Raw genomic sequence first — 21,842 nt, 5'->3', positions numbered from 1 at the left:
CATGGGATGGTTCTGTGGACTTAAGTCTCCAGTGACTGTACCCCTCCTCCACTACCTGGGCTTCACCTCCTCTACCCACCTATATTTTTGCTGCCAGGAGTCACTTTGCCAAATTTATTTTCAGTTTCACCTGGTCTAACTCAATGCAGGTACTCTCTGAGTATGTTAAGACACTGAAAGGAACCTTTGTAGATAACTGTAACCCAGGTCGCTACTAAAGGTTTCAAGTTTCCTAAGGACTGGTGCTGCTGGCCAGCTCCCCTGGAAGTAGCGCTGAGCTGTCTATCTACAGGTTTACTGAGGGTACTTCCAGAAGCCAGGGGACTGAGCAGGGCTGGGCAAGGAGAGAGGTGGAGTTGCAATGCAGGTGCAGAAAAGGTCCCCGCCAATCCAACTTCTGAGTACTTTTAAAAAAAAATTATTTATTTATGCATGCAGAATTGGGGTAGCTGGAGAACTGCCTCACATATAACCCAGCATTGACCTACCATTGCATGATCTTTGAGAGATCTTGGGCAAGGTGTCTCTCTTCAACCAAGGGCAAGTCCTTCCAGTAGAGGGGACATAAGTGCTTCCATCCTAGAAGGGGGTATTAGTGGGGTACAATAGCATCCACCACAATAAGTCACTGCTCCATTTAAGTACTACACGCTTTGAATGAGGGCTCAAAGTAAAGAAAAACTGTTCTTATTTTTCTAGAAACTTTACTAAGATCTGTCCTTCTTTTTAGAAAACTACATTACCCATAATAATGTCACCTTTTTTTTTGTTGTTGTTCACTTCAACACACTTGGATCCATCTGCCTTTGCAACTGTCACCTTGATCATAATGCGGTAGAAACATCTGCCTGCTTCACTGTAAATGGTGCCAGATCCACATGTTTAAATATTTGAAATGCTTATTATAATAAATCACTTTTCTGTAATTTCTCCTACATAAGTCCATTAAAAGTAGGTGATACACAATCATATTTATATAAATTTCATTTTAGGATAGAAAAGGAAGCATTATAAAAATTTGAAATGAAAAGGAAAGAATTTGACCTCAAAAAGTAATTTAGAATGAAAGACTACCCTCCAGTAATTCTCAGCTTTGACTGCCCATTAAAAACATCTAGGAAGCTGTAAAACATTTTGATGTCTAGGCTGTACCCCAGACCAATAAAATCAGTACCTCTGAGGGTAAAACCTAGGCCTGGTTACTTTTGAAACTCCATGAAATTGTACAGATAAAACTTGAAAACTGTAGTTTGGTTTTCCCAAACCAAACACATTCTCAAACTTGAATGTGTAGCACAGTAACATGGAGGGTCCCCTAAACCCCAGATCACCCCCAAAGTTCCTTATTCCACAGCACTGGGTTTGGAATGAAAATTTACATTTTTAATCAGTTCTTCAGTATCCCTGATCTAGCTGGTACTAGGATCCTTCTTGAACAAGGTTCTGGAGGCTTTTCCTCTCATCTTTAGGGGCTCAACTTTCTCCCTTTCCATCTCCACCCACATCACACAATTCAGACAATTTGGAAAGACACTCTCCCCTCAATACAACTATTTACAAATGCTACATTTTCCATTCCCTTGAGCACCAACCAACAGTCATCATATAAATGACCTTAAACTACTTCTGGGTTTTTTTTTTTTCATCTCCTTTGTCTTGAATTTCTTTTTGTCATTATCAGCATGATTCTAAATTATAAGATTAAAAAAAATCCTCTGAAACAGCAAATGAATTGCTTTACTGAACACTTCAACCCCACATTTATACTGCTGGAAAGCAGACGTGTTCACTTATGTCTTTTCACAGTTTTTTATCCTGAGATGAGCTACGTACAGCATTGAGTTACAGGTTCTAGAAATGCATTGCATTTGTTTTGACTCAAATCAAGCAATGTCAGTAACACATAGCTAGGCAACAATAATTTGGCTATGGCCCTCTTTTATTACCCCCTAAAATCAGGGTATTTCACAAAAGGAATTAAAATGAGCATTGTGGAACCCCTGCTTCTCTGCAGTCCAGTCAACAGGACATAAAACTTTCCAAATCTGGTATTAAGATTTATAACCTAAACTCCAAGCATTAAATCTGGAAAGGTAGTTTGAAGATTCAGATAAAAATTAACTTTCCTTTTTAAGAGAGCCTCAAGAAAAAGAGAGACCAAAAAGTTCTCATTTTCTGTAGTAAAAGAAAAATATTCACACAATTTTTCAGTTTGGCCAAGATTAATAACTCATAATGTGAAGATATTGGCTTCTGTTGAAGTGAATATCAAGATTTATTGACCAGCGGAGTAAATATTAACGGAGGTGAAACTGAGGTTAATAACAAACCTCAAGGGATAATACATCTTTATATTTGCTGTGATAAAAAGTCAGCCCATATATTGCTCATACATACATTCAAAAACCTTTTTAACCAAAAAGCTCTGGAAATCTCCTTGCTGTGACAGATTACTTAAATATATGACTGAATTTCCATTTGTATTAATATTCTCCCGGTATCAAGGCGGCTAGAAAAGCAAAACATTAATCAATCCTCTCAGGATCATCCATAACCAATCAAAAGACAGCCACTTTTTGCATATGAGATCTGATTGGAAGAGACCGATACTAACCAGCATTTCATTCTCTTCAGTTTCACTGTTGTGTATCCGTTTGACTCACACTAATATTTGGTCACCTGACAGAGACATCATTTCTTCATACTCTAAACTACAAACTTCATACAAACACAAATAAAAATAAATATGCTCATTGTCAACAACAAAGTTCATAAACTAATGTTTGCTCAGGAGGCTTCTCTTAAGTAGGAATTAACAAGTTTTATGTGAACAATGGAAGAGATTTCTGGGTTATGCTGTTGTAAGAATTCTGGTTCTATTGTTCACTTGTTCTGTGACATTATACAAATCACTTAACTGCTCTATGCCTCCACTCCTAACCTATAAAAGAGATAAAATCGCACCTACTTCATTGGATGTTATAAAGATTAAATTAGCCGGCATATGTGTAGTGTTTTAAAATGTGCCCAGAGTATAGTACAGGGTGCACAAGTATTTGTTTAGAACAAGTTATAGGAAAAAGAGAACTTTAAGATCATTTTGTCCAAAAGTGGACATTTGATTCATAGTTTTTCACCCTGTTGACGTGTACCATTTACAAAGTTGCTACAACTGACAGTCATCTATTTAAATTTAGTTGCCAATGTCTAAAATTTTAAATCTCATGCAAAATAATCAGTATTTACATTTTTCCTATAAAAAAACACATTTTTGGGTCATTCCTGGTGGTACAGCAGGTTAAAGCACAGCACAAGAAACTGAAGCCACGTATGTAGGAGTTCGATCCCCACCCCTGCAGTGACCCATATGGTGCACAGACCTCTCCTGGCCTGCCTGCTTCTCCCCTCAGCAGTGTTTCATCAGTCAGCCTGTTCTGCTCCCCCACTCAATCTCTGGTGATCCTCTCACTGCCCCTGCACCTCTGACCTGTACCCCAGTTCTGTATGCATAAATATATAAATCTTTAATAAAAAAATAAAAAGCAGTTGTACTGGATTCATTTTCAGAGGCCAATGGAAAGGGTACCAAGGGGCAACTGCCTGCAAAATAAAGGGCAGGTGATTCCACACCTATCACAAAGTATATGTTCTCCATTTGCCACAGTCTCCACCACTCTCTATTATTCTCCATCCGAGTCCTAATAGCTACTGAGATTATGATCCCATCAACACTTTTGTTTTTCTTCAAAAATAAAAAAAAATTAAATAAGTCACATGCCTCAAGAAAAATGTGAGCCAGTCATACTTTTCTAGAATATTAAAATTTCTGAGTTTCATATGTCAACTAAATATGTCGATAGCAAAAGAATACAACTTAATTCACCATTAGAAAAATAAACCATAAGAAGAACCATGTCTGGTATGTGGGGAAAATGCTGATGAAATGCTTAATGGTCTATAAAAGAGGCTGAAATTCCACACAGTTGTTGCTGTCTGAAGAAAGTAAGAGAAAATCCTATGAAATGAATATATACTTTTTTACATATACGTCCCCTGTCTTGTCCACATAGTTATTTGTATTCCTGATTCCTGATATAAGTCAATCTTGTCATTGTATAAAATGAATGAATTGATATCAGAGAAGGTGAAGGATTTATTTGACTAATTAGAATAAGTAAATTGGAGGTGGAGATATGTTGCAACCTGAGTCTCTGTGTACTAGTCTTATTGAAGTTTGTTTAAATAGAAATCAATAATGTTTGGATAGAAAATAAATTATTTGTCCTAGTAGATTTCCCTGTAGCAAGCACAGGCATATATCACTGCTCTAGGCATTTTAGATTTGAATTCAAAATTAGAGTGATTTGTCTCAAAAATTTTTATTCTAATTCAGTGTAAATTCATGGAAATTTTTTTGCATAGTGAAAGCTGGAAGGCAGTTTCCAAGATTCATTTTTTCCAATGATTTCTAATTTTTTTCAATGATCTCTTGCTCTTCTATTTCAGTAAACCCATATGAAATGACCTCTGTATGATCTGTCATTATTGCTAATCATAGCAGTCATTATTGGCTCCCTCTTAGTTTTGGGAGTTTGGTATTCTGATACATACTACTAAAAATTCGGGCATTTTTACTGATGTAACACCATTATTTTAGAATCTAAATAAATCTAAAATTATTTGCACATTGATTACATACTTAAAGTGTTCTCTGTTGCATTCAAATTTTGTATTGAACAAAGCTTTCTTGTTTAGAAAGGATTTTTCTAAAGTTCCAGCATCCTCAAGAACAGGAAGACAATGACAATTGATAAAGTAAAGCTTCATTCACAAGAATAATTCTTATATAGTTCAAAGGATTTCTAGAACAAGTGGTATATAAATCTGACAGATTTGAAATTGAAACAGGTAACTCTGATTGAAGTATCAGTAGTACAAGATAAAACCACAGAAAAAAAACAGATAAACCTAGAGAGCTTTCTTTAAGAACAAAAAAATGCTATAACCTTTTCTCCTGTCTTCCTCCTTTCTTTCTTTTTCTATATATAGACACACACAAGATTTGAGTTCCTAAAGGTTCAAGAAATAATGCAAACAGCAGATATAATTATAAAACTCTTGGAAGATAAGGAGTTTTCTTTTTCATACTCCCAAATGAGAATACACAAGAGCCATTTCAATAGTTAGAAAAAACCTATGCAAAATATGCTCACAACTCCTCACTGGTACTAACACACATTGCCTTATTTTGTCACATTTTCAGAATTAACAGTTACATTTTTTAATGAGTTGATTACTTCTTTTGTGATTATCATTTTCGTTATGTAATATGTTTTAATACTATTTAGTTATTAGATATAACTTGGTTTACTATCGTTAATTTAGCATTTGTATTTTCTATACATTTGTACCTTTCTGAAAATTTTATAATGCGTTTCTATGGGTCTTTTGTTATAATTGTAATTCTATTCAATTTTTGGTTTTTAAAATCGTTTTATAAATCCTGCACATGCTCTAAAAAGGTAGTAACAATGCCATTATTATACAAATTAATTGTCAATTCACAACTATCAATCAAAAGACTTTATATATACAAGTTTTTCTTACTTTTCTTAAAGAAAAGTAATCCAAGTGATGTTATCCTTACAAATAAAAATACCATTGACCACCTATGTGTCATTTAGAATTAAACTCCAAAATATACCTTTAAAATAATTTCTCAAATTTTAATATGTGCATGAATCACCTGAGGACCCTGTTGAACTTCAAGTTCTAGTTCAGTAGGTCTGGACTGGACCCTAGGATTCTGCAGTATTTACCAAATGCCATGTGATATTGATGCTGCTGATGAGGACCACACTTTGAATAACAAGCTCGACTGTGCCCCCTCCCATGGCATGGACTCATCTCAGACGAATGTAGGGCTATTTTAACCCTACACTGTATTGAAAGGAAGGGACATGCTGGGAGAAAAAATAAATAGGAGTGTTGGGATCAGGTTGGATTTAAATTCAGCTGAGGATTGGATTTATATGGAGGAAAGCTGAGAGTTACAGATTCTTGTGAAGGTCAAGGGAACATATAATATATACCCAATGAGTGGAAGTAGAAGAAAATGGCTGAGACTCTTCAATGGCTTCCTTCTTTCAGTTAATGGCACTGAAAGAAATGGAGGTAGAGCCAGAGTTTTCTTGTGGGGATCGCCTACATTTTATCCCCTGTTGAGAAGCGGGGCATAATGGTGGTCTAGTCTTGATCTTCCTCAGTGTCTCAGTCCGTTTCTCCATGATGATGCCAGCCAGGAGCCCCCAACAGGAGGGGGTGAGCTCAGCGACAGCACAATGGTATGTTTATCCTGGTCATTGTGGAAGCCTTCTCCAGGGGGCTGCTCTTTGGGATCCACCCAGAGGCACCCCTGGACCCAGCTAGGGACCTGCCTCCAGTCCCAGTTCAGCCTCCATACCTGCTGCTGAGTACTTGTGGCAAAATGCCTGGGGTACCAGATACTCCAGTGCTCTGGTTCCATGAGCCCCCACCGCACCTCACCCTGCGTCAAGGCATCACCAGCAGGACTGGAGGCTGGAGGGAACCTATTATTCCTGACCTCTGCTCCGGGGCAGCCCTAATTTTGGCTATGGCTCTCCAAAGTCACCAGGAAGGCTTGCACAGAGTAAAAGCCCTGAATGCTTCCCTTAAGTGACTTTTTTTTTTTTAAAGATTTATTTATTTATTCGTACAGAACTGGGGTACAGGTCAGAAATGCAGAGGGTGAGAGGATTCACCAGAGACAGAGTCGGGTACAGAACAGGCAGATCCACGAAGTACACTGCTGAGGGGAGCAGCGGGCGGGTCAGGAGAGGTCTGCCCTGCCATGTGGTCGCCTCGCCTCTGGGGCAGGCGGGGATCAAACTCATGCGGAAGTGGCCTCAGTTTCTCAGTGCTGTGCTCCAACCCGCTGTGCCACCAGGGAGGACCCCTTAAGTGACTTTTTAAATGTGCTTTCATTGTGGTCAAACTGTGTAATGTCATGGATAACATACTTCCTGAGGCTACCCCTGATTTGATCTATGCGTTTGCATTTTAGGTTGTGCTCACCGTGGTGCCAAGATTAGGATCACAACATAGCTTTTAATTATTGTGGGCTAATGACTGGAGCAGAGAAAACAATATACAAATGCTAAGTAATTCCTTCCAAGCAAGAAGAAGGGGGCAGGAACAACAGTTTTTCCTCTAGTGTTGTAGGGCAAGTAGTCTTCAGGATTTTCTGCTTCTGCCTCAACCACCAGAACTGGAAACCTGAGCTAGCTCATCAGAGACTGAAGTTTGAGAATCTTTCCAGTGTTATAGCAACATGTCTAACTCAAATTTTATATGAAATATTGAGCATGTCTTAGTTCACCAGGGATTATCCTGGTCTACACTGGCTATACCAGCATTTGCATGAATAGGAGTTCAAGCGTCCCTGTTTAGATGATAAAGTATATGGAGCACCTTTCTGCCACAGAGAATGACCAAAGAAGTGTTGAGCAACCAACATTTAGTATTTGTCATACTCCAGTAACCAAAAAAATTGAAAATCAATGTAAATCTTAATTTACAGTCTTCCATGAAAACAACAAAGGAATGTGTATTAATAACATGAAGCTAAACTCCTTTCAGATTTTCCTTCCCATCCCTCTTGCTGTCGATAAGTTGTACACGCATCACTGATGCCCTAAAGTGTGTCCCCTCTTCTAATTTAAGTCCAGATACTTCTCTAACTCGCTCTGCCAGCCTCCCTTCTCCTCCTCCCATCTCCTCTCTGGTGCAGGTGTTACTGTGTCAAGCCACTCAGTCTCTCCACTCACTACTAGTTTTACTTTTCTTCTGCCCTCACCTCCCTTTACCTCCAATGGTAAAAGTGTCATTGCTGCTGTTGCTATTGACAACCACCTTGTAACAGAAGGGCCAGTCTGAATCAGAGGTAGAGGGACAGTGCTGGGTGGAGGGACAGTCCATTCCTCCCATGGCATTCCAGAAATGTTGATACCAAATCTTATTCAAGCCCACTTGAATCAGCTTTCTGTTAATTAAAAATAAAGACATCCTAACAAAGACATGGGGTTCTGTACAACTGAGGAAATCAGGATAAAATCTCCCATCCTTTGCTGATAGTGGAAAAAAGGGTTCATAAATTTGTAAGTTACTTTTTTATTCCCATTGCTATAACTTAATATGCCCTTCTTTCGTTCTTTTAAAAATATACAACAGGAAATCAAAATTCAACTTTTTTTGGACAAAGTTTTGTTTTCTAAATGGATAGAACTTAGTCATTCCATGCTTAACCATTTTAAAATCAAAGCCAGTGACTCACTAAGTTGATGCTAACAAGGGAGAACAGTTGATCTCCTCCATGAGAAAAAATAAAAGTTGTAGTATCATTGATGTGAAAGTGTTGTGGTCAAAACATTTGATCATGAGAAAGGTCAAAGCAGTTCGAATAGCAGAAGCACTAACATGCTTGTAGACATGGCATTGTAACTGCAACTCGTGGTGAAACTGAAAGCCACCCCTCTGATAAAGAAAAAAGGTGGGGAAGAGGGTCTGCTGCCAGAGCATGAAGGTGAGGGCCCCATGGCAAATATGCATGACAAATGTGCTTTTCTACCCGTGGGCAATCTTTAAGCAGCTATGTTGGTGCAAAAACCAGAGTCAACCTTACAGAAAGCATTAGGAAAAGATTATTTCAGAAATACAATCAACTTGGGAAGGAATAAATAATAGTCAGTTTTTTAAAAGACCATGTCAGGCTGTGTTGGGAACTATATCTTTAAACCCTTTCTTTTTTTTTTTTAAGATTTATTTATTTCTGCACACAGAACTGGGGTACAGGCCAGAGGTGCAGAGACTGTGAGAGGATTCATTAGAGACAGAGCGGGGAGCAGAACAGGCAGATTGACGAAATGCACTGCTGAGGGGAGTAGCGGGCAGGTCAGGAGAGGTGTGCCATGCCATGTAGGAACACCACCCTGGCTGGGGATCAAACTCGTGAAGTGGCTGCTTCTAGCATCTTAGCGTTGTGCTTTAACCTGCTGTGCCACCAGGGAGGTCCCCTATATCTTTAAATCTTGCCCTCTATTGTCATGATCTTGATTTTAAAAAAAAATATGGTAATGTGTACCTTAATTTTTATGCTAAAGCTGTGTGTGTGTGTGAGTGTGTGCGTGTGTGTGTGTGAAACAAGCAACACTGATGGAAACTTCTTATCTGGCTAGTATATGTCATTTATACATTCCAGTGACTAGTTTAGCTAGTAAAGCTATACAGCATTAAACCAAGGTCTAATTATTTAGGTCTATAGGTTTAAAGCGATACAGCATTAAGCCAAGGTCTAAAATCATGATCAGATGGATTAAAAAGGTCCTTAACTAACATGCTAGTACAGGACCTATTCAGTAAATTAGACCCTATTAAAGGAGGCAGCCATTCTAAAAGAAAAGGACAAAAGAAGGAGGGAGAAAAGTGAATAAAAGAAAACTATGAAAATTTGCTGTAAGAATAGGGGGCTGGAGGCGTATCAGGAATGAGGAGAAAAAGGGCAATGGAGAGAAGAATACTATCCCCAAAGGATGGTGGGTTTATTATATTATGCCTGAGGATTCTGAATGAGATAAATGGAATACACATAACCTGCTTTGAGCTCCCTGCTCAGGTAAACAAGCACCACATAAACATCCTATTTAATGTGTTTCTCACAGGGCATACAAAAAGGGTATTTAGTCATTTCATCGTTGAATAATGCTGTATTATCAAAACGAAGCTAGATTTAAACTTGTAAATAACTGCATTCACCCAAAGCATGTGTATATATAGCAAAGCTATTTAAACTAAAAGATATCATTTTGAAAAGGGCTATTATATTATTTCACATTTGTTATGAGTAGCAGTGGATAGTGAATGCAGAAAAGACAGTCACTACTTAGATTCTAGGGCTTAGACCAATGATCCAGAATGAAGTATTATTTCTCATTTATTAAACTCCAGTTCCGTGATTCGACATTGGACAAAGACTTAGATACTATTCATTACTAGCTGCTTTGTCATTTAAATAGGTAGAAATAACCCTTTCCAGGAGAAAGGGTGGGAGTCAACCAGCAACAAAAATGAAGGTATTATTTTCTTAGCATGGTGTTTACACAAAGCTCCCCTTGGTGAGTCTCTGCTAAGAGGATTTGTGGAGTCAGTTGTCTACAGCCATGCAGTCCTCATCTATCAGTCTGGATTATGCATCCTAACTAAACTGGGAAAGAATAAAACTTTTATTCTAACTACTAAAAAGGACCCTTGGTAGCAATTAGCAAAATAATGATCTAATGATGTGCAAATATCAACTGGAGATTATCAAGATTTCTATGTGATGTCAAAGTGACACATGTAACATTTCTCTCCTGTGCAATTCTCTTTTTTGCTTCCAGAAGAGAAGCTTCTAATACTGAGACATTCACGGCAAGGTCAGACTCACTTCCATTTGGAAAGTGTTTTCACTTGGTACAATCTCTGTGTGATACATGTCTGGCACCAGTTGGTCTGTGTATAATTTGTCCATCAAAGGTTATTTGCATTCCCAATTGGACAGGTGCAAGGTTCTGAAATCAACAAATGGGTCAAAAGGCCAAGGAAGCAATGGAGATTTGGACCGAGAACTATAGTTCAATAAATACTGAGTACCATTGGTATATTATAGTAGTGAAAGAATCAAAGGGGGATCCTTCCCAGACGAATCTCAGTCTTGAGAGGAGAAAAGCATACCATCCCATGTAATAGAAGATAAAAGGTAACTAAAATAAAGTATGCATTTAAGATGTGTCATGCCCTACTCATTTCAATTAAGGTATTCCTATAATAAAATTCAACCCAGACTATATAGTTGTAATAATTCTTTTATGAACTATGGATTAATTTTCCCATTATACAGATGATAAAATTGGATATAGAAGTTGTCAAGTTATCTATTGTCTCATAAAAAAAATCACCCCAAATGAGGGGCTTAAAACACCAATCCTTTTATGTAAATTTGGTGTTGCCTGGGCTCAGCAAGGTGGTTTTCATTCAGGTCACTCAGCTAGTTGCAGTAATTAGTCATCTAAAGTTCACTCATCTAAAGTCCAGACTGGTGTCTGGAATAAATGACTCCAACAAATGAGGCCTAAAATAGCTGAGCCCCCTCAGGCATCTCTGTTTCTGCACAGGGTCTCTCTGGCCTAGAAACACTGTGGTAGCTGGAGTTAAAGAATCAGAAAGAAGCTCTTTGGCTTTTAGGATGTGGGCTTCAGTCACATAGCACCACTTCTGCCACACCCTAATAGTTGAAGCACTCACCAAACTCTGCCCAATGTCTCAAGAAAGAGACAGATGCTACCTCCTGATAAAGAACAAGTCCCAATATGGAGCCAGAGACTCTGTTACTGCCATATTCAGCAATTAAAATCTTCCCCAAAAATATCACTTGGAGTCAGGAGAAACAAATACATTTCTTGCAAAACCAGGGTGATATGCTGAAATTTTTATCTACTATCCCAGTGACCATTTGTGGTTCATTCTCCTTACAAGGGCTGAGTAGCTCAGTGTCTTCATTTTACAGTCAGGGAAACTAAAGCATAAATTGGGTTAATATATTACATAGGATTCCACAGCCATGTAATGTCAAAACCAGGCCAGGTCCTAGATATCTGGAGCCTTTCTAATCTTTGGTTCTTTTCTAATCTTTTCTCCAGTATTTTTCTTGTTGACTCACCTTCACATGCTCATTTCTTGAGCAGAGTTGAATGGGCAAAGACACTAGTAGTTCCTGCCAATACAATGTACCAAGTGGAAGCAGAGGTCAAGGTCACCAAGGGCCACATTGCCTGCAGACATGGAGTAGAAGGAACTACCACAAGGTTTCCTAAACCTGAAGAGGGTAATGGCTTCCTCCAGCAATGCTGTCCAAATCCCAGGAGGACTCCGCTGTCACAACAGACACACATCATAGCACCTGCTACAGAGATGTGAGCATTTCTCTCGTGTCTCCTACCTCTGCCACTGCCCCACCAGCACCCACCTCCAACAACAGAAGACATTTCCTCTGCTTAAACCCACGACCATAGCCCAGGTATTCACAGCTTTGGGCTAGCATCTTTAAGTTTAGAATAATCCATTTGCTCTAGAAGGAAATAAAATGTGATTTTCTATTTGTTGGCAGAAAATGCTAAAGTTATTTCCTAAACACTTTTTGGAAGTTCAGCCACTTTTGCTGAAGAAAAATGATGAGTCAATAGAAACTAAATCATGATCAGATGGATTAAAATGACTTTTTTAAGGAAGGGCAAAGTGTTTAGAAGAATGGCTTTCGAGTAGATTTTATATTAACACCCATCATCTTCCTATACTTGAGGCTTATGAGGCTTGTTGTTATGGAAATAGGTGATGTGGTCCCCAATGTAACAGTATAATTTCACTGCAAGATTAACCAAGAGAGCAGTAAAACCCTAGTTAAAATACTGCACTTTGGTATTCTACTAAGTACAAGAAAATAATAGACAGGAAAGAATTTACACTGACATTTTAAATTTCTAAAGCTTTGGTTCCAGTGAGGAAATTTTATTTAACTGCCTTGCCCTCCTAGATGGGCATTTAATTGAACAATTGACTTTAGAGAAACCCAGCATGTTAAAATTGGAAAAGGTCTTAAGGAAGATTTTTGTCCAAATGCTCCACTTTACGGGCGATGATGCAGAAGTTCTGAGAGAAGAGATTTGCTAAGTCACGTAGCTGGTGGGTTAAGGATTCTAACTCTGGACTCCTGAGTCCACTGCTCATGCACTGCCAGATCACCATGTGTTTGAACCCCTTACAGACATTTCAGCAAATGCAAGGACAACAGAAGCCAGAGGCCAAAGGAAGAAGAGATTTTCCAAGACATTTCCCCTGCCATTGTGATCCACCTCCACCTCCTCTAGTGACTGTCTGGTTTTGTTTGAAGATGGCTGCATCCCCCGGTTCAGCGCACAGGTTACAGTTTGCACTACTGCCTCAGGGGTAAGCCAGCCGTCTCAGTGCAACCAGCCCCACTGTGATTGGTCATGAAGGGCACGTTCCCACACAGAACTAGTGGAAAGTTGCTTGTTTAATTAATTTTTTTTATGTTGAAAAATGTTATATTTCGAATTAGCTAGGTGGACTCAGCTTAAAGGCTCCCACTGTTGTTGGTGACAACCGAAGCATCAAAGTCAGGAGTCAGTGCAACTTACGCCTTCTACTCCCCATGAGGTCTGAGCAAAGCATTGACCTCAGCCGTGTCAATGGCATAGACGTTCTGCAGAGCCTGTGTCATCTGGGGCTTGGTGGCCTTGACACCTTTAATGAAGATAAGTGGGCTGATGTCCTCTCTCTCTGCATGGCTGGCTCTGTGGTCAGGGAAGTTTATGCTGGCAGAGTGTATAAGCATGATTCTCCTGAGGGCTCTCTTCTGAGGATATCTGGGTTACCTTCAGAGCCTCAGTGTCTTGGGCCACCAGAAGGTAGGTGCTGTGAGACTCTTCTTTTTGTGTGACTGAGAACAGCTTTCTGCACTGTTTTCTTGGGACTCAAGGCTTTGGCTTTGGGAAGAACTGGGGCTTCCTTCTTTACATTTGGTGATGTGGTCATGAAAACCTGTCTTTATTTTTAAACGTAACAATGCAGTTCATTCTCTTCCTCTTTCAACGTGAAAGGGAGAGCACATTAGGCTTGAGGTCACTACAGCTATATTTTCCTAACACTGGAGTGTTGGGGAGTGTCAGCATCTGCTATCAGAAGGTGGAGCCAAGAGATGAGAGAAACCACATGCGAAAGATACTATTTGAACACTGAATCCAGTCACATCTGAAGCCACCTCCAGCCACGCACCTTTTGGTCCCATGTATTGTTCAGTCCACTTAAACCCTCATCGCGTACTTTACTTGGGTGGTGATCTCAGAAAACACCAGTGGAAGAGTGAAGAGAATCAGGGAAGACGACAGACAATGGGTGTGCTATTAAGCAAGTCACCACAGTGGAAAATAACAGCTAGTCCTATGAGAAAGTCTGGTAAAGATTATGGGGCCCTTCTCTCCCCCAACCCCAAGATTTATTTAGAGTCAGGGGAGCCAGGGTATTTCTATACTGACCTTCATACATCATTGCTTGAGGGAGGTGAATGCATTTCTAGTAGAGCAGGTTCAGGTGATGAACCTGAGGACCTGGGGAGTTGAGCTGACAAGTGCTAGAATGGAAGGGGCCAAAGGATACCTGTGCAGTCCTCCGATTCCTGCTCTGCCCCTGGGTGTAAAACTCCACTCCCCTTGCCCCAGGGCTGCAGGAAGTCCTTGGGTGGCAGCAGCATAGGACAGAAGGCACCCAGATCCTAATATGACTATTTGGAAGGCCATTCGCTTCTAATCAGAAGCTTCTGATTAGACTTTACAATAACAAGAACTAAATCATTGAGCTCAGCCATCAACATTAGGGGATATTTTTTTTTAGCCTACCCTGATTGACAACAGCAGAAAGCAGATGTTTGCCCAGCCAGCTACTCTCACGACCAGTGGATGAGAGATGATGAAACCAGGTGACTCCCTTGTTCATGAAAACGAGAGCTATCCCAGAAGTGACGTGCTTGAGGCTGCACAGGAGGACCAGAGAAGGGAGCATGATGGGGAGGTGATACAGCCACTTCCTTCCTCTTTACCTAAAATTAAAACCATGTATTTACTTTAGCTTTCTTTACCTTGTATAATTTAAATTCTTTCTTTTACCTACTCCAAATGAAATGCTCTCAAATTGTATGCCTGCCAATTTCTTCTTCCATTCAAACAGCTTCTGCTGAACATAATATATAATACGCATGAAATCTCATTGTTACATTTTCACTGTGAAATTCTCCTTTACTTTTTTAAAATCTTGTTTAATTGGGTGATTTTTTTCCCTCAAGTCTATTCATTTTTTATAGTAATTATGTTCCTATTTGTATTGGTTTAGTATTTTGTTACATAGAATTCTAGACTTATTGCATCATTTTACTCCCTATATATTTCCTTAACAGCACATCAATGAATTTTATTTGTTTTCCATCTATCCCTTTGACCCTCTCTCCCTCCCCTAGTCTTAGCTTTCAAATATTTATCTAAATATTTTTATCTCTCTTGACAGTTAATCAACTTAATATAAACAGCAATCTAAATATTTTCTTCCAGTAACTTGCTGGCTATGTAGAGTGGGCATCTATAATAATCTGTTGAAAGAATAAATGAGTGTGTTACACAAGTTTTGATGTTCCTTTTGCATATTGTCATAGTGTTTTCCCATTCTCAATTATAACTGGTAAGATTTTACTTTATTAAATGCTTTCCATTTTCATCTCTAGTGTATCACTCAACCTCACTGTCCCTTCCTCCTCCCCAAGAATGACAACAGTGACAAAGCACATCTCAAAACTCATCCCCAGGAGCTTCAGCACTCAGGAAAGCCTGGCCCTCCCACACCTCCCATAATCCCCTTCACCCACCCAGTGTTCACCCTGAGGGAGACCACCTGCTGGTCATCCCTGATAAAAATTAGCAAAATTTTGTAAAATCTTACAATTCACAACATAATCTCCCCAAGCTTAAGTTATTCAATTTTGACCATCATCCTGCAAGGAAGGCAAAACAGGTATCATTAACTCCTGTTTTATGAGAAGACTGAGGCTCTGCGGGGCTCCTTGGCTTGGTCAGCATCCTGCCTAGCAGACCAGGATCAGAGGCTGAAGCCACAGGTTGTTTTGTTTTTCCCAAGGCCCAAGCCCTTAAGCAAAAGATGCTCAATCTCTCTCCCTTTGACTTCTGGCATGCCAAGTGTGCCAGCCCTCCTGCCCTCAGACTCCAGCTCTGTCACCTTCTGCTACCAACAAATGCAGCAGTAACAGTTGGCTCCATCTTTCAGGCAACAGAATTGGCAAAGATACGGTTGGCAGTGTGTGGGTGATGGCAGCGTTGCACAGAGGGTGCTGGCCCTCCCAACCTCTCAAGGCTCCCTCCAGCGTTCAGAGTGAAGCTCAGGTCCCTTAAATACTCTGACTTTGGCACCCTGGGTATTATTCTACATTATTACATTATTACATTATGGAAATATTACATTATTTCCATCCAATTGGGCAAACTTTAATGTCTCCCAACCTCCAAAATGGAGGAGAGATTATTAACTTCCTCGTGTACTTGTGACAAGCATCTAACGTGGATAAATTAAGTGCTTAGGTAAGAACTCAATGTTTATCAACAATATTTGTAATATATATAACTATGGTATATAGTTTTTGTACTATAAACCAGACAGGGATGGTACAAAGACACAAAAAAGTGACTTAAGGAAATTCTGTGTATTACCACACGAGTATTTAACATTGGTGCTATTTCACCCTGAACAAAAGTTTTCATAAATAATGACACAGAGCTCTCACCTAGGACATTCTTCATAGATGAGAGGAACTGGATAAAATGCTGCAGCCACTGCAGCACAAGTTCAATCCCCAGCCAGGTATGTGCCCCACATGGTGCAGCAGACCTCTCCTGTGTGGCCCACTGCTCTCCTCAGCAGTGTATTTCAATACACTGTTCTGCTGTCTCTGGTAGGTACTCTCACCCCCCATGCCTCTGCCTGTACCCCGGTTCCTGTATGCATAAATAAATAAATCTTTAAAGAGAGAGAGAGAAATCTGGGATTCCAAAGTGGCAGAACATCTGGAACTACTGGATCTGGGGATGCCTAGATTTGCTTGAAATCTTAACCCTTTAAAGAGTGCTGGCAGTTGTCATCTGGTAACCAAAGTTCTCGAAGCTGAAATATTTCAGCATTAAGGATCAGAATCTTTAGATGGACTATGTGGATAAAGTAAATTTAGTGTTCACATTGATTTTGCTAAACAAACGTTAGACATCTGACTTTGATAGCTAAGAAAAAAAGCAAACACTACTGGAAATTAGGGTTCTGCCTCAAGGGTCCCCATTCCAGTTACCCTTGCTGCACAACAAAATTAGAAAATTTGTTACTGTGAAGAACTAAATTATCCTTGCAGAAGTGTTCATTTCCTGAATTAAAATAATAGACATGATCTAAACACATTCCAAAGACTACATCTGCTCCTCCTTGAGTTAGGCCCACGGTATTTTACAGATGGGACACAAATCCCTTCAGCTCTTGAATTTCCAAGTCTCTCAGAGATATACAATGAGAGGGGACTCAGGGATACATCAGTGTCTAAGCTCTTTGTTTTCCCCACAGTTCTCCACATATTTTCCTAGATAATCCTTAGATAAAACTTAGTCTGGGGGAGGATGACTTGGATCTTTAGCTGCTGTGCAACTGTGTTGTTTGTATAGCTGAGTCTTGTGGTTTTGACCTTGAATGTTATGAATTAACTCCTTTGTTACCTGTGTTCTGCAGTGACATCCCAGAGACAATGTCATCAGTTAGAACAGGCCATGTAATGCTATACTAACAAATACCTCAGCCTGACAAATGTCTACTTCCTTTTCTCTCATGCTATACATCCAACATGGAGGGTGCTCGGGTCATCTGGTCACTCCAGTGAGGCATACGTAAATTCCATTTCAGCCTGTGAGATGGAGTAAACCCACAACTAGCCCACCAGGGTGAAGAAAAGGTATGGGACTAGACACGAGCTTTTCAAGCTTCTGCCCAGAAACAACAAATATCACACCTGGAACTAAAGAGCAAAACTTGTTACAAACACTATAAGAAAATGCTGAGGGAAACATCTTTTAACTATTCTCTCAGTCTGCTGTGGCTCCCATAACAAAATATCACGATCAGGAGGCCTGAATAACACAAACCTGTTTTCTCACAGTTGTGAAGGCTAGAACTCCAAGGTCAAAGCACCAGCACATCTGGTTCCTGAGGGAGACCCCTGGCTATGGAGCACCAGCTCACTACTCTGTGCTCAGATCACCTCTTCCTGTGTGTGCAGGGAAAGGGAGAGAGAATCCTCTGGCATCTCTTCTTATAAGGACACTAATCCCATAGGCTCAGAGCCCCATCCTCCTGATGTCATCTAACCTCAATTAGCCCCTTGCTCCAAATGCAGCCACAATGCAGATTAAAGCTTTGACATAGGATCTGGTGATGGGACACATAAATTCTGTCTACGACAGCTGTTCCCAGGTACCAGCTTTAGAAGAATAAATATAAAACCAATGCTACGCTCCTTCTAAGAAGTGATTCAGTTAGCATCAAAAGGGCAATTATAACTGTACAGTAAATATCTTCTCAGTACTGACATTTAAAATAGAATTTTTTGAACAGAATTCCCTACCTAGTAAATTATTTTTTTTAATCTTTCCCTGAACTGATAAATCAGCAGTCTAAACTATGAGAAGCACTGATTCATCTTTGTTCTCCATATTAATTTGCTTCCTTTCCATACAGAGATATAAGGATCACATTGTTTTATTGAAGGGTATGTTTCTCTCTCCGAAATACAAACCCTGACTTTTGAATAACTGTGGTATAGATTATAGCATCACATCATTTGATAGGCTGACACTGAAGATCAAGATAGCTTGTAAACTGATAACGGAACTGAAAATGAACTTTCTGCATGGTTCTTCATTTTTATCTTTGCATCACTATTCTTTCTAATAGTAGTTTTGAGATAGCTATTACAATTTGTCCATTATTTTCTTTTCAGAAGTTTACCAAAAATCTAAGTGAGGTAAAGTACTTCTGGTTATCTCTAAACCTAAATTAAATGCAGGGTGTTGTTTGCACTTCCCCAAAGGCTTACAGGTATATCCCACTAAGAACAGAAATGGAAAAGTGGGGGTGGCAGAGAGGGGAGAGGAGGCAGGGGAAGGAGGAGAGCAGAGAATGGGAGAGGAGAGGCCAGACTAGGGCAGTCCAACTTCGAAGTTTTACTTCCTCTGCAGCAAGCATCTCAATATGCACCCGGCCTGTCTCCCAGCTGGTGTTGAACAGTAACAGTTTCTAGGAACTTCTGCAAAGGAGCAGGTTCTATTCAGGTGATGACCATTTAAGTGAAATGATTTGCATGAAACTTTTTATCTCACCTAAGTGGAGTGAAAGCAGCTTGAGTCCTGAGGAACTTAAGAGTGGGGATGTGGAGACGGGGTATTCCTCTACCTGACTTCACAGGATGTCGGGCAGACCCATGTCTACAGAAACAGGTCTGAAGGTGTCCGGGGGTCTACCTATGACGGGGTGTTTAAGTTTAATTCAGAGGAGAAAGAACAAAAACATAAAAAATAAAATAAACCCCGGCCTGAATCTCACACAATGAAATTTAGCCCTTTGTTAATAACATCGATATTCTTGACTTTTGTGTGGAAATATTAATAGCTAATCCTTACATAATGCTTAACATGGTGCCAGGTTCTGCTCCAAATGGCTTAAATATATTAAATATAATACTATATTTAATCATAATAAAACCCTATGGGGTATATGTAGGCCTCATAAAGCAGTCCAAATCCTAATGTATTTGTTTACATGACAAAAGATGAATTGAAGAATTAAGATTATGAGTGAGCTGACCTTAAAGTAAGATTATCCCAGATTAACCAGGTGGACCCAAGGTATTCACAGATTTCTTAAAAATGGCAGAGAGAAGCAGAAGAGTTAGTTGCAGAGCAAAACAACATGAAAAGACTTAACCCAACATTTGGGCTTTGAGAATGGAGAAGCGATGAATGAGCCAGGGGGTGCAGGTAGCATAGAGAGGATAAAAAGATAAAGAACGAGATGGTCCCCCAGAGCCACCAGAAAGGACTGGTGGCTGGAAACATCTTGATGTAGTTCAGGAAACCCTCCCAGACTGGGGTGTCCAGAACTAGCAGATCTATCACCAGTTGGTGTCATTTTTCATCGCTATGTTTATGGTCCTTTGGTTCTGTGGAAAGAAGAACCCAATAGAAGGTGATGACTGTTATTTTCCCCAGTACCCATGACCAAGAGGAGGCAGGGAGATGTTCAGGTGCCTGAACGCTTCCAGAGTCTGCCTGCCTGATGCTAGCTGCCTTTTGGAGCTTTCTCAGTCGATTTAGAAATGGGTGCAAAGAAGAATGTCATTATTATTTCCTTTACAAATCTCAGCAGGTGGGGGAAGAGAGCAGCAGACCTTCTGGAAGTATTTACCACTCTAGGCTTTGATAAACATTTCCTCATTTAGCCTATAGCATCCCGACATAGTGGGCAGATTATTCTTCCCATTTAGCAAATGAGATTGTTGAGGTTTGCAGGTTGAAATAATTGGCGTGCTGTCACCGCATTAGTTAAGTGATGAGGACAGGAGTCACACACTGCATCTTGCAGCAAGGATACCTGTACCTATATTGCTACATACAAGGAATTTGCTTTCACAGCCTTCCTAGACACATAGACATAGGAGTGCTGCTTCAGTGCCCTGAGGACAGAATGTGATATGAATATGTAGATGGACAGATTTCAGTTTTTCTCTCTGGACATAGCCCTGCCCTAAAGCACACACACTCATGTCAACGCTTGTTCTTCTGGTCAGGACACCACGGCTATCAGGAAGGCATAGGGCAGCTTCTCTGATCTGGTTTGTGACTAGATACAAACCAGCCCCTGAGGTTCTCAGAAATATCTAGGGCAGGGATAATATATGAGCTCTCCCGAAATGTGAGATAGTATTTGCACTGTGATTCTAGGTCCGTAGCTGTGAGTTTTGTAAAAGAAAGATACGCTCTCATCAGTAAGCTGTTTCATGCTACTTACTACCTTAAAATCTCAGAAAATACAATAAAAGTACTTGTTTTTCACTCATGTGGCCTTGTTGGTTGATGGAGGCTGCACTTGGCCTGAAGCCACAGTCAGGTTCAAGTCTGCCCCACTTCTCTCTCATTATTCTGGGCCCCGCAGACTACCCAGGACATGTCTTGCCCATGGTAATAGCAGAAGTGCAACAAGAACAAGGGGGCCAGCTGGTGCCTGCTCAAGACTAAGTTGGGATCTTTCATAATGCAACTTGCAGGTCAAGCAATGTAGTCAAGTCCAGTTCCACCGGAACAGGAAGGTATGTTCTTCCCAGGGATGGGGACAGGAAAGATACAGAATACTCACCGACCAATAATCGAAATTTTTGTAATCATTGCAAATAAAGTCCTCAAGGAAAAACAGACACCCTTGAAATGAAGTCTGCAAACATTCCCTACCTACAAGCTCATAGGCTCTTGCTTCTGTCCAAGGCAAATGGACTATCTGTGTTGTCAAAGAAATGCAATTAGCATGCCTTCCTGAGCCTCCAACACATGCAGATGTCTGCAGAGCCTCAGGTATGTCTGCACCCCAATGACAAAAGTCCTCAATGGGACCGAGGTTCCCAGCAAACCTGGAGCACCTCACATGGCGATGGTGCTTTCCAAACACATTTCCTGAGCTCTTCCTGCTGCATGGCCTCTGGGGACACTAGCTGTCACGCCGGCCTGTCAGAGAGCCCTGCTGCCTGCTGTGGGCAGGACTGGCTTTCTGCAAACTCATTATTGTGGAAGGAACGCTTGAGGTATGTTGAACTCAAAGTGAAATGACCCTCTCTAAACTAAGACTGGACAAAACAGCGGGGAAAAGGTGAAGCCCTCAACTGTGTAGTTTTCATAATAAATTAAGAACGTGACTTACAAATGTTTCCAAAGGTAGAGATCATGATGCATTAGAAATGCTTAGAAATAAAGTTAAATAAAAAGACCTCAAACTACATAAGCATGTATATGTAATATGATCTTAAGTTGGAAAAATCTTTCCATATAGAAAGCAAGAGTAAAAAAAAAAAAAAAAAA

At 40.1% G+C, this 21,842-nt stretch overlaps 1 protein-coding gene across 3 annotated transcripts in view; it reads right to left on the bottom strand.

The window, feature by feature from the left end:
* GADL1 (glutamate decarboxylase-like 1) overlaps positions 1-21,842 on the bottom strand; it is a 573,172-nt gene that overhangs the window by 189,122 nt on the left and 362,208 nt on the right. Inside the window, exon 3 of one of the 3 annotated variants that reach the window (XM_012720584.1) lies at positions 14,526-14,725. The exons of the other annotated variants lie outside the window; for them this stretch is intronic. Within the exon in view, the coding sequence (XP_012576038.1) occupies positions 14,526-14,688 (163 nt within the window). The 5' untranslated portion in view covers positions 14,689-14,725. The remainder of the gene's footprint in view (positions 1-14,525; positions 14,726-21,842) is intronic. 3 annotated transcript variants of the gene reach the window in all.

The sequence above is a fragment of the Condylura cristata genome, unplaced genomic scaffold (genome assembly GCF_000260355.1).
Source record: "Condylura cristata isolate star-nosed mole 26May11 unplaced genomic scaffold, ConCri1.0 scaffold00004, whole genome shotgun sequence".
NCBI classification, from domain to species: domain Eukaryota; kingdom Metazoa; phylum Chordata; class Mammalia; order Eulipotyphla; family Talpidae; genus Condylura; species Condylura cristata.
This window is presented reverse-complemented; position numbering and strand designations above follow the sequence as displayed.